Here is a 16,239-nt window from a genome sequence, read left to right on the forward strand (position 1 = left end):
GATTTGATTTGCAAATATTCTGTTGAGGATTTTTGTATCTATATTCATTAAAGAGGTCTATAATTGTCTTTTCTGTAAGTCTTGTCTGACTTTGGTATTAGGGTGATGTTGGCTTCATAGAATGAGTTAGGTAGCTTTCTCTCCTCTTCAATCTTTTAATGTGCTGCTGGACTCATTTAGCAAGTATTTTTTTGAGGATTTTTGCATCTATATTCATTAAAGTGATTGGTCTATAATTGTCTTTTCTGTAATATCCTTGTCTGACTTTGGTATTAGGGTGATGTTGGCTTCATAGAATGAGTTAGGTAGCTTTCCCTCCTCTTCAATGTTTTTGAAGAGTTTGAGCAGGATTGGTATTAATTCTTTCTTGAATACTTGGTAGAATTTACATGTGAAGCCATCTGGTCCTGAGCTTTTATTTTTTGGGGAGCTTTTGGTTACTGACTCAATCTCTTGTGATTGGTTTGTTGAGATCATCTATTTCTTCTCAAGTCACTCTTGGTTGTTTATGCAGTTCTAGGAAATTGTTCATTTTGTCTAAGTTGTCTAGTTTATTGGCATATAGTTGCTCATAGTATCCTCTCATTATTTCCTTTATTTCTGTGGGATCAATAGTTATGTCCCCTTTTCCCATTATTAGCATCATCTGTGTTCTATCTATCTATCTATCTATCTATCTATCTATCTATCTATCTAATGTCTCTATCTCTGTCTCTGTCTCTGTCTCTATCTCTATCTCTATCTCTTTTGTTAGCCTAGCTAGGGGTCCAGCGATTTTATTTTCTCTAAGCACCAACTTCTGGTTTTGTTGATTCTCTCTTGTTTTCCTGTTCTCAATTTCATTTATTTCTGCTCTAATCTTTTTTATTCCTTCTGTTTGCTTTGGGGTTAGTTTGCTGTGTTCTTTCTCTAGTTCCTCCAGGTGAACAGTTAATTCTGCAATTTTTTTTCTCTTTCTTCTCTTTTAATATAAGCATTAGGGCAATAAATTTCCCTCTCAGCACTGCCTTTGCTGCATCCCATAAGTTTTGATATATTGTGTCTTCATTGTCATTTGCCTCAAAGTATTTACTAATTTATCTTGTAATTTCTTCCTTTACCCACTGGTTGTCTAAGAGTGCATTGTTTAGCCTCCATATATTTGTGAATTTTCTGACCTTCTGCCTGATATTGACTTCCAACTTCATTCCATTATGATCCGAGAAAGTGTTTTATATAATATTAATTTTTTTTTAAATTTGTTGAGACTTGATTTGTGACCCAACAGGTGTTCTATCATACAGAATGATCCATAAGCACTTGAGAAGCATTTGTATCCTGCTGTAGTGGGGTGTAGTGTTCTATAAATATCTGTCAAGTCTAGTTCATCTAACATACAATTCAACATCTCTGTTTCCTTATTGATCCTCTGTCTAAATGTTCTGTCCTTTGTTAAGAGTGCTGTATTGAAGTCTCCAACTATTATTGTAGAGGTATCTACTTCTCCCTTAAGTGTTGTCAGTATTTGCCTCATGTATTTTGGGGTACTCTGGTTTGGTGCATAGATAATTTATGATTGTTATGTTTTCTTAATGAATAATCCTTTTATTAATATATAGTGTCCTTCTTTATCTCTTCAATTGTTTTACATTTGAAGTCTAATTTGGCTGATATTAATATAGCCACTTCTGCTTTTTTCTGGAGTAGTTCTTTTGGAATCTACTCTGTTGGGGTACGCTGCACTTCTTGGATCTGTAATTTTATGTCTTCCTTAAGAAATGGGAAATTTTCAGTGATTATTTCTTCCATTATTCTTTCTGCCTCCTTTCCCTTCTCTTCTCCTCTGGGCCACCCATAACACATATATTCATGTGTTTCATGTTGCATTCAGCTCCCTGAGCCCAGCTCATATTTTTCCATTCTTTTCCCTATCTGTTCCTTTGTGTGTAGGATTTCAGATGGCTATCTTCTAGTTCACTTATCTTCCCTCTGCCTCTTCATATCTGGTGTTGAAGTCTCCATTGTGTTTTTCATCTGTTCTATTGTGCCTTTCATTGCCATAACTTCTGCCATTTGTTTTTTTCAAACTTTCAAATCCTCCTTATGTTCATCCAATTTCTTCTTTATATCCTTCATCTCTTTTGTCATATCTTCCCTTGGCTCATTGATTTGATTTGTGAATTGATTTAGGATGTTTGTTTGAACATCTTTAATTAGTTGCATCCATTCCTGTATCTCAGTTGAAGTGTTAGTTTGTTCCTTAGGCTGGTCCATATTTTTGTGTTTCCTAGTATGGCTCATTAGTTTTAGCTGTCTAGGCATCTGATTTTATTGATAAGATTATTCTGGAGTTTGTTTTCCCTCTTCACCTATGGTTTTCTTGTTGGTTGGCTTTGTTCCCTATCTGTTCTTTGGCATGCAGTTCAACTTATTATAGATCTCTAATCTAGCTTATGTTTAGTTGATCAGAATTTTTCACCTCTTGTTTTTCTAATTCTTGCCCTGTCTCTATGTAACCTTTTTGTAAGAGGGTGTTCTGGTGTGCTAATGCTTCAGTGAAGGATGGCCAATGGTGTCTGGGAAACCTTTGTTAGCTGCAAAGGCACATGGCTGGTGTCTGCTCAGGAGTTCTCATTTCAAAATGGCTTTCTCCAGGATGTTCCTCTCTAGGCTTCAGCTTGTCTCCAAAATGTCACTCTCAGTTGTACTTGGGGCATTTGTCCTCTCTTAGCTTCTCCAGAGAAAAAGTCTGCTTTCAAAGGGCATCTCCAAAATGTCTCTGTAAGCTTCAGCTCCTCTCTCAGCTTCCATGCATTCTTTAAACTTTCCCTCTTGGCTGTAGCAAGCTCACTCCTTCTGTCTGAGCTTATATAGTGCTCTAGTAAACTAATCAAGGCCCACACTGAATGGGCAGGGTCACACCTCCATGGAAATTATCCAATCACAGTTATCACCTACAGTTGGGTGGATCACATCTCCATGGAAACACTCAAAGAATTACAATCTAATCAACACTAATACATCTGCCCACACAAGATTGCCTCAAAGATAATGGCATTTTTTGGGACACAATACATTCAAACTGACACATTCCACCCACGGGACCCAAAAATGACAGGATCTTTCCATATACAAAATACATTCATCCCATCACAATATCACAAAAACTTAAATCATTTCAGTAACAATAGTTAAGTACAAGAGCCAATCAAAATCAGTTACAAGCATGGTCTGTCCAAAAGCAGAATTCCCCTCTGGCTCTGTACCTATGAAACTTAGACCAAGTTATCTGCTTCCAATATACAAAGGAGGGACAATCATAGGGTAAACATTCCCATTGCCATAAGGAGAAACTGGAAGAAAAACAGGGTTTAAGGGACCAAAACAATTCCTAAAACCTGCAGGGCAAACTCCATTAGATTTCAAAGTCTGAGAGTCATTTAGAGAATGATGGTTTATCCTTGGGACTTGAGAGAGCAGGAGTTTAACCCTTCCTAAGGCCCTTTGTGGTAGCCCTTTTTTCTCCAAACACTGGGGTGAGTGCTCCAACATATCCACACACTGGTGAGAATACCTTCTCAGCCCCACCCTCCATAAACATCAGGACAGTACCCAGATTCTCTTCCATCTCTGGGCACATGCTCAACCCCTTCAGAACAGTGGGGTGGTGGCCAGGATTTCCCCATTCCCTTGGGAATGTGCTCCACCCTCTTTGTGGCCTGGGGTGGCAGAACTCTTCCTGAGCATCAAGGTGGAAGGCCCACCCTCGACCTCCAGGGCAAACTCACCCTTTCCATGCGTGTGGCCCACTCCACTCTCCCAGCCTGAGACCTCTTGACTCCAGACCTCAACCACAATAAATTCAAACTGACACGGAGGGTCTCCCCAGATATGACTGACCCCAATCAGATTTTCCCAGTCCGGAGAGGCCCAGATCTCAGGAAGAGGGTGTGAAGTTTCCCTGAGAATGAAATCCTCAGGTTGACAGACCATCCTGTGAAACCTCTAGACTGCTTTCCCTATCAGGTGCAGCAGTTGGCACTTGTCAACCTGCAGCTCCCCACCAGTGTAAAGAGGTACCACATGTGCCTTTAATTCTCCACAGACCCTGTCCCTGCCAGAGGCATTGCTGACTCAAGCTGGTTTCTGTTTTACAGCCCCTGGGGTCTGAGTTCTCTGAGGGAGGGCCACCACTTGAGCTGGGCTCTGCCACCCTTGTCTTTGTATTTCAGATCTATCTTAGCTCTACCCTTTCCTGGATCCAGGAGCCAATTGCAAATATTTGAGGCTTTCTGAAATGAGCTACTTAGAATATTTGTTTCAAAAGAAAAAAGAAAGAAAGAAAACCCTTTCCAAGGCCTTTCCCCAGGCCACAAGTATGCTCAGTCCCAGTATGGGTAATTTAAAGATAAGCCTTTAGGCTCTTATGTCTTACCTGAATTCTTACTCTCAGACAACTTTAATTTTTAATTCTGCCCTTACTTTGGGCAGTGCTGAAGCAGGAGCTCTGATGGGCTATTGAAAAGTAAAATGATAAAGAGTCGGAGAGCAAGAAAGAACAAAACAACCCTTTTCAGAGCAGAACCCCAGCTCCCCGGATTTGGAAGCCAGAGGCCAATTTGGTAACTGTCTCTACGTGCCCCTTTTTCTTAGACCTCAGCCCTTTTCCAGTATTCTGAAAACCTCTGACTCCAAAAGTCTCTGTTGTTTTTGTTGTTGCTGATGTCAGCCCCACTTCCTCTCTGCTGGATGGATTCCTCTCAGCAACTTTGGTGTTCAAGGCTAGTTTATCTCTGCTTGGTGCTTTTATTCAGCTGTCCAAATTTGTTAATTAATTATGTAATTGGTGCCAGGTTAAGCCTCCCTCCTTGCTCCCAACACAGATTGTTTCTTTTTCCCTCAGGGAATCAGCTCCAAGATGGTCTGCCATGGCTGGGCAGGAGGGGTACCAGCCTCCTGGCCAGGGAAACTTATGGGTTTTTGCTGCGATCTCAGCTGTTCCACCCATTCTACACTGGTGTACGATGCATGACTCATCACAGAAGTTTCTGAAGTGGCTGTTCCATACAGTTCCTGATTATTTACCAGTTGCCCTAGAGGAGTAACTAGATTCCATACCTCACCACCCTACCATCTTGCCCCATCTCCAACATTGACTCTTAAACTTGATTTCCTGTAACTTAGATACTGCAAAATGAACAGTACAGCTTATGTCATGTAAGGGGATAAGATAGAGAAGAAAACAAAGTTGTTTGCTTTACAGACAAAAACAAACATACTCATAACAAAACAAGGAGGAAACATTCATGCCACCATAGTCCTCATTTCTGTAACTGGTCACATGGCTGTAGTTCATATTTATCACTACCTTCTTCCACTACCCATTCCATGTTCCCTTTATCTTCAGCAAGCACTTCAGCTGGCCATGATTCTTTGCCTGGTGGGGTGACCCAAACCTTCATTCCTGAAGTTTCTTGGCCATTGGTATTCCTGCCTGGATTGGGTTGTTGCAGTTTTCCATTGACTTTAATCACAGGGCATAGTAGTAATAAAAGACATCCTAGGGATCTCTGTATTCCAGGAAAACTCGTCTTTACCTCCATTGTGCAGTTGCAGTGTTATTTCCCCTTGATAGTCAGGATCAATCATGTCTGCCAGTATGGTAACCTCCTTCCTTGCCTATTGATTCAGAAGCATGAGAAGGCCAAAGTGGCCAGGTGGCAGTCTGAACTTCTACTTCAATTGAATTATTGTTGTGTCTCCTGGTGGAAGCACTCCTCCTTTTGGAACTAAGACCCATAGACCAGCAGAGCTTAAGCTTGCAGGGACAGGAAGCAAAAATTTTCCTAGTGGATCTCTAGGAGTGATAGTGAGTGGTGGCCCTCTGGTTTCCACCCCTTGATTCCTGGAACCATGAATCATTGTGATGGGAGAAACAGCCCCATAGAGTGGACCCTGAATCAGAGCATTCACAGCATCCTGGAGAACACTGCCCCATCCCTGCAAGGTATTGCCATCTAGTTGGCACCCTATTTGAGCCTTCAAAAGGCCATTCCACACTTCTATCAACCCAGCGGCCTCTGGATGATGGGGAACATGGTAAGACCACAGAATTCCATGAGCATGTGCCCATTCCCTCACTTCATTTGCTGTGAAGTGGGTTCTTTGGTCAGCAGCAATGCTGTGTGGAATACCATGATGGTGGATAAGGCATTCTGTAAGTCCATGGATGGTAGTTTTGGCAGAAGCATCGTGTGCAGGAAATGCAAACGCATACCTGGAGTATGTGTCTATTCCATGATGGAAGTGGTCCAATGTAATCAACCTGCCACCAGGTAGCAGGCTGATCACATTGGGGAATGGTGCCATATTGGGGACTGAGTGTGGGTCTCTGCTGCTGGCAGATTGGGCACTCAGCAGTGGCTGTGGCCAGGTCAGCCTTGGTGACTGGAATTCCATATTGCTGAGCCCATACATAACCTCCATCTCTACCACCATGACCACTTTGTTCATGAGCCCATTGGGCAAAGACAGGAGTGGCTGGGGAAAGAGGCTGACTGGTATCCACAGAACGGGTCATCTTATCCACTTGATTATTAAAATCTTCTTTTGCTGAAGTCAGCCTCTGGTGAGCATTCACATGGGATGCAAATATCTTCATGGTTTTTACCCACTCAGAAAGGTCTTTCCACATACCTCTTCCCCAGACTTCTTTGTCACCAATCTTCCAATCATGTTCCTTCCAAGTCTCTGACCATCCAGCCAAACCATTAGCAACAGCCCATGAATCAGTATTCAAATGCACCTGTGTCCAGTTCTCCTTCCAAGCAAAATGGACAACCAGGTACACTGCTTGATGTTCTGCCCACTGGGAGGATTTCCCCTCACTACTGTCCTTCAGGGATATCCCAGAAGGGGCTGCAGTGCTGCAGCTGTCCACTTTTGGGTGGTACCTACATATTGTGCAGAACCATCTGTAAACCAGGCCTGAGTTTTGTCTTCCTCAGTCAACTGATTATAGGAAAATCTCCAAGAGGACATAGCCGTGGGCTGGAAAAGAGAAGGTAATGTGGCAGGAATGGGAGCCATGGGTATTTGGGCCACTTCTTCTTGTAACTTACTTGTGCCTTCAAGACCCACTTGAGCCCTATCTTGTATATACTGTTTCCTTTTTATGATGGAGTGCTGCTGTGCACACCCAACTTTATGGCTTGGCAGGTCAGAGAACACCTAGCTCATTATAGTTAACTCAGGTCTCATGGTAACTTGGTGGCCTATGGTTAAGTGTTCTGTCCCTACTAAGGCCCAACAGCTATTTCTCAAATGAAGAGTAGTTATCTGCAGAGGATAGTAAGGCTTTACTCCAGAATCCTAAGGGCCTGCATTATGACTCTCCTATAGGAGCCTGCCAGAGGCTCCAAACAGTATCTGTATTTGCCACTGACACTTCCAGCACCATTGGATCAGTTGAATCATATGGTCAAAGTGACAGAGCAGCTTGCACAGCAGCCTGGACCTGTCAAAGAGCCTCATCTTGTTCTGCTTCCCACACAAAACTAGAAGCTTTTCTGGTCACTCAGAAAATGGGCCAGAGTATCAAACCCAAGTGAGAAATATGTTGTCTCCAAAATCCAAAGAGGCCAACTAGGTGTTGTGCTTCCTTTTGGATCATAAGAGGGGCCAGATGCAATAGGTTATCCTTCACCTTAGAAGGAATATCTTGACATGCCCCACACCACTGGACACCTATAAATTTTACTGAGGTGGAAGACCCCTGTATTTTTGTTAGATTTATCTCCCATCCTCTGACACACAAATTCCTTACAACAAATATAGAGTAGTTGCTACTTCTTGCTCACTAGGTCCAATCAACAGTATATCATCAAAACAATGGACAAGTGTGATGTCTTGTGGGAGGGAGAAACGATCTAGATCCCTGCAGACAATATTATGACATAGGGTTGGAGAATTGCTATACCCTTGAAGTTGGACAGTGAAAGTATACTGCTGGCCTTGCCAGCTGAATGCAAACGATTTTTAGTGGTCCTTATTAACAGCTATTGAGAAAAAAGCATTTGCCAGTTCAATAGCTGCATACCAGGTTCCAGGGGAAGTGTTGATTTGTTCAAGCAATGATACCACATCTGTATCAGAAGCTAAAATTGGAATCACCACCTGGTTAAGCTTATGATAATCTGCTGTCATCCTCCATTCTCTGCACAGGCCAAATAGGAGAGTTTAATGGGGATGTGGTGGGAATCACCCCTTAAGAGAGGCATTAATCTCTGCAATCCCTCCAGAAATCCAGTATTGCTTCTGGTTTACTATTTTGCTAGGCAGGGGCAGTTCTAGTGGCTTCCACTAGGCTTTTCCTACAATAATAGCCCTCACTCTATGAGTCAGGGAACCAATTTGGGGATTTTGCTGTATGCTGAGTATGTCTATTCCAATTATGCATTCTGGAACTGGGGACATAATCACAGAGTGTGTCTGTGGGCAAACTGGACCCACTGTGAGATGGACCTAAGCTAAAACTCCATCGATCACCTGACCTCCATAAGCCCCTACTCTGGTGGACCAGAGTGACATTTTGGGTCTCCTGGAATTAATATCACTTCTGAGCTAGTGTCTAATAATCCCTGAAATATCTGATCATTTCCTTTTCTCCAATGCACAGTTACCCTTGTTAAAAAGTTGTAGGTCCCCTTGGGGAAGGCTGGGAGGAAGTATAAATTTTGGGTAGTGTAACAGGGTCCTTCCCCAAGGGTATCCAGCCTTCCCTCATTCAAGGGGCTCTGGTTCTATAAACTGTCTCAAGTCTGGGAATTGATTAAGAGGCTGTAACTCTCTGTTTTTGTAATTCAAGCTAGACTTTTGTTCACTTGACCTAGAATTCTTCTGCTTATACAGTTCAAACAAGAATTTAGTAGACTGCCGATCTATTTTAATTCTAGGTACTCCATGATCTACTAGCCAATGCCATAAGTTTCTGCAAGTCAGATTATTTTGACTGCTGCTTTGAGCCTGTTTTCCATTATGGTAGCCACACCCACCTTGTCTTTGTTGATTAACTGCCATCATGTGGCTTTTGGTCACACACCCCTGGAATGTCCATAGGACATACCTTTTACCAGGACTATGAGGAACAAATCTGTGAGACTAATTCCATCACCCCTAAGAGGTACAAGAGTATGATAAGGAGAATTAAATGGTGATATTTTGCATATCTCTATTGCCAACTCATGCCATGAACTGTCACTGCCATCTTGATTATTGGAAATCTAATCAGAGTAGAAAACCATTTATAGAAGCCCATTTTAAGATTCTGTTTCTCAACAACCACTCCTGGTACTGTTAGTTTTTTTTGACTGAGAAAAGAAGAGATCAAAGCTCAATAGGAGAACATTTTATTGTAGCCATACATAAGTGGGCTGAAGCCTAAGAGTGGCAACAGCCCCAAACAAAGGTAGGAGTACAGTTTTATAGCTTTTTGGGAGGAGGGGGTGGGGAATAATTGTTAGTGGGTAAGATAGAGAAGTAAGGAGTAGAATCAGGGGATTGGTTTGCTCAGGGTAGGATAAGGATTTGACATCAGGGTAAGATAAGGAGTTGATGTTAGGGTAAGATAGGGAGTTGACATCAGGGAGGTTATTATGTTATGGAAAATTTTTGTTTTTGTCATTGTTCAGACTGTTACGTTAGCTAAGAGTGGGTTTTATGTAAACAGTCATGTGCATTGTGGGAGAGCTTCCTGGAATATTTGCTAGGGGTGTGTTGTGCACATGTTGGGGTGGTGAGTTTTGCCTAACAGGTATCAAGCTGTATTAGTTAGAGTTCTCTAGGGAAACAGAACTAACAAGAGATATCTGTAAATATAAGATTTTGTAAAAGTGTCTCATGCAAACGTGTATGCACAAGTCCAAATTCCATAGGGCAGGATACATGAGTCCAAATTCCATAAGGCAGGGAGCAAGCTGGCAGCTCTGATGAAGGTGTTTGATGAACTCCTCAGGAGATGCTGGCTAGCCAAAAAAGTGAAGATTCTCTCTTTCTCCCTTAAAAGTCTTCAACTGATTGGATTAAATCCAGCTGATTGGATTCTCTCATTGTGGAAGATACCCCTTCATTGATATACTCAGTCACAGGTGCAGTCAATTGACTGATGATTTAATAAACCATCCTTCTGCTTTATTAACCAGCCACAAATGTCCTTGCAATAATGGTTAGGCCAGTGCTTGCTTGACCAGACACCTGGACATCATCACCTGGGCAAGTTGACACATGAACCTAACCATCACACTAGTGTGTAGGAACACTGAATTTTGTGAGTTCATCTTGTACCCCACCACTTTCCAGAATTCTCTAGCAGCTGAATTTGCTCTAGTAGCTTTGTTGTAGGTTTTTGGGACTTTCTATATATTGGATCATGTTATCTGCAAATACTGAAAATTTTTCTTCTTTCTTTCCAATTTGGATGTTTTTTATTTCTTTTTCTTGCTTAACTGCTCTGGCTAGAACTTCTAGTAAAATGTTGAATAACAGTGGAGACAGTGGGCACCTCTGTCTTTTCCAGATCTTAGTGGGAAGGCTTTCAGACCTTCACCATTGGCTATGTTAGTTGTGGGCTTTTCATATATTCCCTTTATCATATTGAGGATCTTCCCTTCCTATTCCTGTTTTTCCATGTTTTTATCAAGAAATGATGCTGGATTTTTGTCAAATGCCTTTTCTGCATCAATTGAGATCATCATGTGTTTTTTCCTTTCATTTTGTTAATGTGGTATAGTATATTAATTGATTTTCTTATGTTGAACCACACTTGCATACCTGGTATAAAACCCACTTAATCATACTGTATAATTCTTTTAACATGGTGTTGGATATGATTTGCAAGTGTTTTGTTGAGGTTGTTTCCATCTATATTCATTGGATGAATTAGTTTGTAATTTTCTTTTCTTGTAGTATCTTTAAATTGGGCTGTGGTATTAGGGTGATGTCGGTCTCATAGAATGAGTTAGGTGGTGTTCCCTCCTCTTCAATTTTTTGGGAAGAGTTTCATCAGGATTTGTATTCTTCTTGGAATGATTTGTGGAATTCACCTGTGAAGCATTCTAGTCCTGGGCTTTCTTTCTTGGGAAGTTTTTGGTGATCAGTTAATCTCTTTACCTGTAATTGGTCTGTTGAGGTCTTCTATGTCTTCTAGAGTCTAAGTTGTTTCTAGGAATTGTCCTTTTCATGTATTGTCTAATTTGTTGGCATACAGTTGTTCATTTGCATACAGTTGTTCATACCTCCCTCTCATTTCTGATCTTATTTATTTGCACCTTTTCTTTTCCTTTCCTTGTCTGTCTAGCCAAGGGTTTCTCAATTTTATTGATCTTTTCAAAGAATCAAATTTTTGGTTTTGTTAATTCTATTGCTTTTTTACTCTATTTCATTTATTTCTGCTCTAATCTTTATTATTTCTTTCCTTCTTTTTGTTTGGGATTAGTTTGCTGATCTACTTCTAGTTCCTCTATGTATGCAGTTAGATCTTTGAGTTTAGCTCTTTCTTCTTTTTTAATGTAAGGAGTTATGGCTACAAATTTCCCTCTCATCACTGCCTTCACTCCATCCCCTAAGTTTTGATATGTCGTATTCTCACTTTCATTTGTCTCAAGATACGTACTGATTTCCCTTGCAATTTCTTCTCTGACCCACTGATTGTTTAAGAGTGTGTTTGTTTAACCTCTATATATCTGTGGATTTTCTAGTTCTCAACCTGTTATTGATTTCCAGATTCATTCCATTATGGTCAGAGCAGATGTTTTGTATAATTTCAATCTTTTTCTCTCAGTCTCTCAAGGGGGCTTTGGAAATACATTTTTATTCTATGCCCAAATTACTCTGGGATGATTTGGGGCTTCATACTAACATGTAAAAAAATTTCAGTCTCTTTAATTTATTGAGACTTGTTTTGTGACCCAACAGGTGGTCTATCCTGGAGAATGATCCATGTGCACTTGAAAAGAATGCATATCCTGCTGTTTTGGAGTGCAGTGTTCTGTATATGTCTATTGGGTCTAGTTTCTTTATCATATTATTCAAGTTCTCTGTTTCTTTATGGATCTTCTGCCTAGATATTCTATTGATTTATGAGCATGGTGTATTGACATCTCCAACTATTATTGTAGAGATGTCTATTTCTCCCTTCAGTTTTGCCAGCATGTGCCTCCCCATGTATTTTGGGGCCCTGTGGTTAGGTGCATAAATATTTTATGATTACTATTTCTTCTTGGTGGATTGACACTTTTACTAACATATTTTGTCCTTCTTTGTCTCTTATAATAGCTTTTGACTTATAACTACCCAAGATCTTTTTTGGTTACTATTTGCATGGAATATCTTTTCCAACATTTCACTTTCAACCTATTTGTGTCATTGGGTCTAACATGAATCTCTTGTAAACAACATATAGTTGGCTCATGCTTTTTTATCCATTCTCCCAATCTGTTTCTTTTGACTGGTGAGTTTAATCCATTAACATTCAGTATTATTACTGTAAAGGCAATACTTACTTCAGCCATTTTGTCCTTCAGTTGTTTTTTTTTTAAGTTTTTATAGTTTTATTAGTCCTCTGGTAAAATCTGCACAATCAAGTCATTGAAGAATCTTTACTCCTTCTGTTATTCAATCTCCACCTAACTGCTAGACACTTCATTTCTTTTTGCCAGCACCAACATTGGCCTTTGCAGTCCCTCTGACTTTCTTCATTCTGTTCTTGCATTCCTTTTGCTGTTTTCTGGAGGTCTTTTCCTTCTCATACAGACCATGTCTTGCAAGTCTTTGTTTGGGTTCATTTTTCTCTGCATAATCCAAGGAGTCATAAATCATGCCAAAGCCAGTTGTCTTGCCACCACCAAAATGGGTTCTGAATCCAAATACAAAGATAACATCTGGTGTGGTCTTGTACATTTTGGCTAGTTTTTCCTGAATTTCTGTCTTAGGTACTGTTGCCTTTCCAGGGTGAAGAACATTGATGACCATTTGTTTCTGCTGAAGTAGTCGGTTGGTCATGAATTTCCTGGTCCAGATGATTACCGTGTCACTCATGATGGTGGGTGATCCTCAAGCAGCCAGAGAGGAAAAGAGCCCTTCAGTTTTTATATATTATATATTTTTTCTGTTTCTCTCTTCCTTTTTTGCAACCTCCTTTTCTGTATAGTTGATCTTTCTTGATGTATCTGACTAATCCCTTTCTCATTTCTATTTCTGTATATTTTTAAATACTTTCTTTGTCATTACCTTGGGGTTTGTATTACACAACCCACATCTATAACTTACAAATGACTAGTTTCAAGCCTAGTAATTTGAAAGCATACATGATCTCTGGTCCCATAGCCTTCCATTTCCCCTCTTTATATTGTTTTTGTTGTACATTACCTCTGTATATTTTGCATGTCCATTGTCCATTATCAGAAAACTACTTTTGTATTCAATTGTAGTCTATCTCTTACAAGAGTTAAAAATTAGAGTTACATATTAAGGATACAGTACTCTTAGGTTTTGCATTTACCCATTTAGTTGCCTTTACTGAAGATCTTCACTTCTTCACATTGCTCCAAGCCACTCTCTCTTGTCTTTTCCTTTCAACCTGAAGGACTCCCTTGAGCAATTCTTATAAAACAGGTCTTTTGGTGAGAATCTCTAAGTTTCTTTTTATCTGTGAATGTTATATATGCTTCTTCATTTCTGAAGGACAGTTTTGCCAGATAAAGAATTTTGGGCTGGCAGTTTTTCTCTTTCAGTACCTTAACTATATCATACCACTGCCTCCAGGCCTTCACGGTTTATGATGAGAAAACAGCACTTAGTCTTATTGGGGATCCCTTGTATGCAATGAATTGCTTTTCTCTTGCTGCTGTCTGACTTTTTTCTTTATCTTTGGCATTTGACATTCTGATTAGTATATGTCTTGGAGTAGGTCTATTAGGGTTGATTCTGTTTGGAGTATGTTGTGCTTCTTGGACATACATGTTTCTGTCCATCAGAGTTGGGAAATTTTCAGCCATTATTTCCTAACATATTCTTTCTGCCCCGTTTCCCTTCTCTTCTCCTTCTGGGACACCCATGATATGCATGTTTGTGCACTTTGTGCTGTCACTCAAATCCCTGAGACACTGATCAATTTTTACTGTTCCTTTTCCTATCTATTATTCTCACTGTTTGATTTGTATTGTCCTGTCTTCTAGTTCTCTGATTCTATTTTCTCCCTGATCAAATCTGCTGTTATATGCCTCTAGTGTATTTTTAACCTCTACTATTGTGACTTTCATCCCCATAAGTTCTGTTCTGTTTATTTTCATAATTTCAAATTCTTCTTTATGTTCACATATTGCCATATCTCTGCATATTTTCTTTGATCTCCTTGAATCAACTTAGGAGATTTGTTGAACATCTTTGATTAGTTGCTCTAAATTCTGTGTCTCCTTTAAGTTTTAATTTGTTCCCTTGACTGAGCCATATCTTTCTGTTTCTTAGTATGGCATGTAATTTTTGTCTGATATCTAGGCATCTGACTTTCTTGATGAGTTAACTCTGAAGGTCAGTTTCTTCCTCTTGTCTAGGGCTTTATTGTTGATTGGCTTTGTGCTTGGCCCAACTTATTCTAGACCTTTATAATTGTCTGTTTTTAACTTATCAGATATTCTTGCCTCTTCTTCATATGATTCTTGCCCTGTATATACAGTACAATTTTTAAGATTGAACTTTTTCTGTAATTATTTCACCTCCACAAGAAAGCTTCTGTTCCAGTTTGCTAGAGCTGCTATTATTCAAAATACCAGAAATGGATTGGCTTTTATAAAGGGGATTTATTAGGTTACAGATTACAGTTCTAAGGCCATAAAAAAGTGTCCCTACTAAGGCATCAAGAGGATACTTTTACTGAAGAACAGCTGATGGCATCTGGAACACCTCTGTCAGCTGGGAAGGCATGTGGCTGGCATCAGCTGGTCCTTTGTTCCAAGGTCATATTCCAAAATGACTTTCTCCAAAATGTCTCTGGTCTTATCTCTTCAATCCTCTCTCTTAGCTCCTGTGCATCCTTGCTTATTCTCCAAGGGCACTTCTCTCTAAACATCTGGGTGTTCTCTCTTAGCTTCTCTGGGGCAAACTCTGGGCTTCATCTTTCAGCTGAGCATTTCTAAACATCCTTCTATCTGCATCTCCCAGCATCTCTACACATCTATGTCAACTCCAGCTCTGCTTCTCTCTCTCTCTGAGCCTCTTAAAGGTCTCCAGTGATCTAAATAAGACCAACCTTGAATGGGTAGGGCCACACCCCCATGGAAATAATCTAATCAAAAGTTTTCACCCACAGTTGGGTGAGTCACATCTCCATGGAAACAAACTAATCCAAATATCTCACAAGATTGGATTAAAAGAACATTTGTGTGTGTGTGTGTGTGGAGGGCATATCCAAACTGGCACAGCTTCCTTTCCTCTCTTCCTTCTCCAGGAGTCTTGATTGTTCTGTTTCTTTGCAGAATTTTCTCCCCAGCTCCTATGATTTGTTTTAATTCTTTCACTCAGTGTGCCATTTTCCTTGCACTTTTCTATTCTAGCGCCTTCCTGTCTTACAGCAGTTCAGTTTAATCCCACCTACTTCTGTTTTTCTGTGTGTCTTTTCTGCCTCCAGTTTCTTCCTCGTTAGGGTGTCCCACCCAGGGATCCAGATAGGGTCAATTTAGAAAAGTGGGTCACTCCAGAAAAGTCCATTTTGCATTTAAGTGGTCCAGCCAACATAAACTGGCTTGAGTGAGCTCACCACTTGCCAGTTGCAGTTTTACTGAGGTCTCTCTCTGCCTGCTGACACCCTCCCCCCCGGGCCCTTTTGGGTGCAGCACTCCTCAGTGGCAGCTGCTGTTACACCCTGAGTCTCTGCGGACTTGAGTCCGATGCCTGGATATGCATTTGGTTCTAACTTGCTGCTGTGGATAGCTCTGTATTCTCTGTATCTGGAGGGAGGTTGGAGGGATCCAGGCCACTGCTCTGAGCAACTCCCAAGCTACACAGGAATGATTGAGGGGAAGCAAAGAGCACTGGCAGTTCTGGATGGAAGTTTCCTAATATTTTTCTTTTTCCTTGATTCAGCATCTGTGGAATCCTTCTCCAGTCCCTACCATCCTCCAGAGTTTTAAGCAAGTGGGATTTGTCCTTTTATTTGTTGAATCTCTGGGGAGGGTTTCTCAGAGGATATCTTACTTTGCCATGTTGATG

The 16,239-nt window shown here is 40.6% G+C and overlaps 1 protein-coding gene across 1 annotated transcript; it reads right to left on the reverse strand.

Moving 5' to 3' along the window:
• Window positions 1-12,675: 12,675 nt before the first annotated feature.
• On the reverse strand, window positions 12,676-13,071 carry LOC119533249 (40S ribosomal protein S24-like). The gene has a single exon (XM_037835328.1). It carries the CDS (start codon window positions 13,069-13,071, stop codon window positions 12,676-12,678), a length of 396 nt encoding a protein of 131 aa, XP_037691256.1.
• Between the last annotated feature and the right edge of the window lie 3,168 nt (window positions 13,072-16,239).

This window comes from Choloepus didactylus, chromosome 4 (genome assembly GCF_015220235.1).
Source record: "Choloepus didactylus isolate mChoDid1 chromosome 4, mChoDid1.pri, whole genome shotgun sequence".
Lineage (NCBI taxonomy): Eukaryota > Metazoa > Chordata > Mammalia > Pilosa > Megalonychidae > Choloepus > Choloepus didactylus.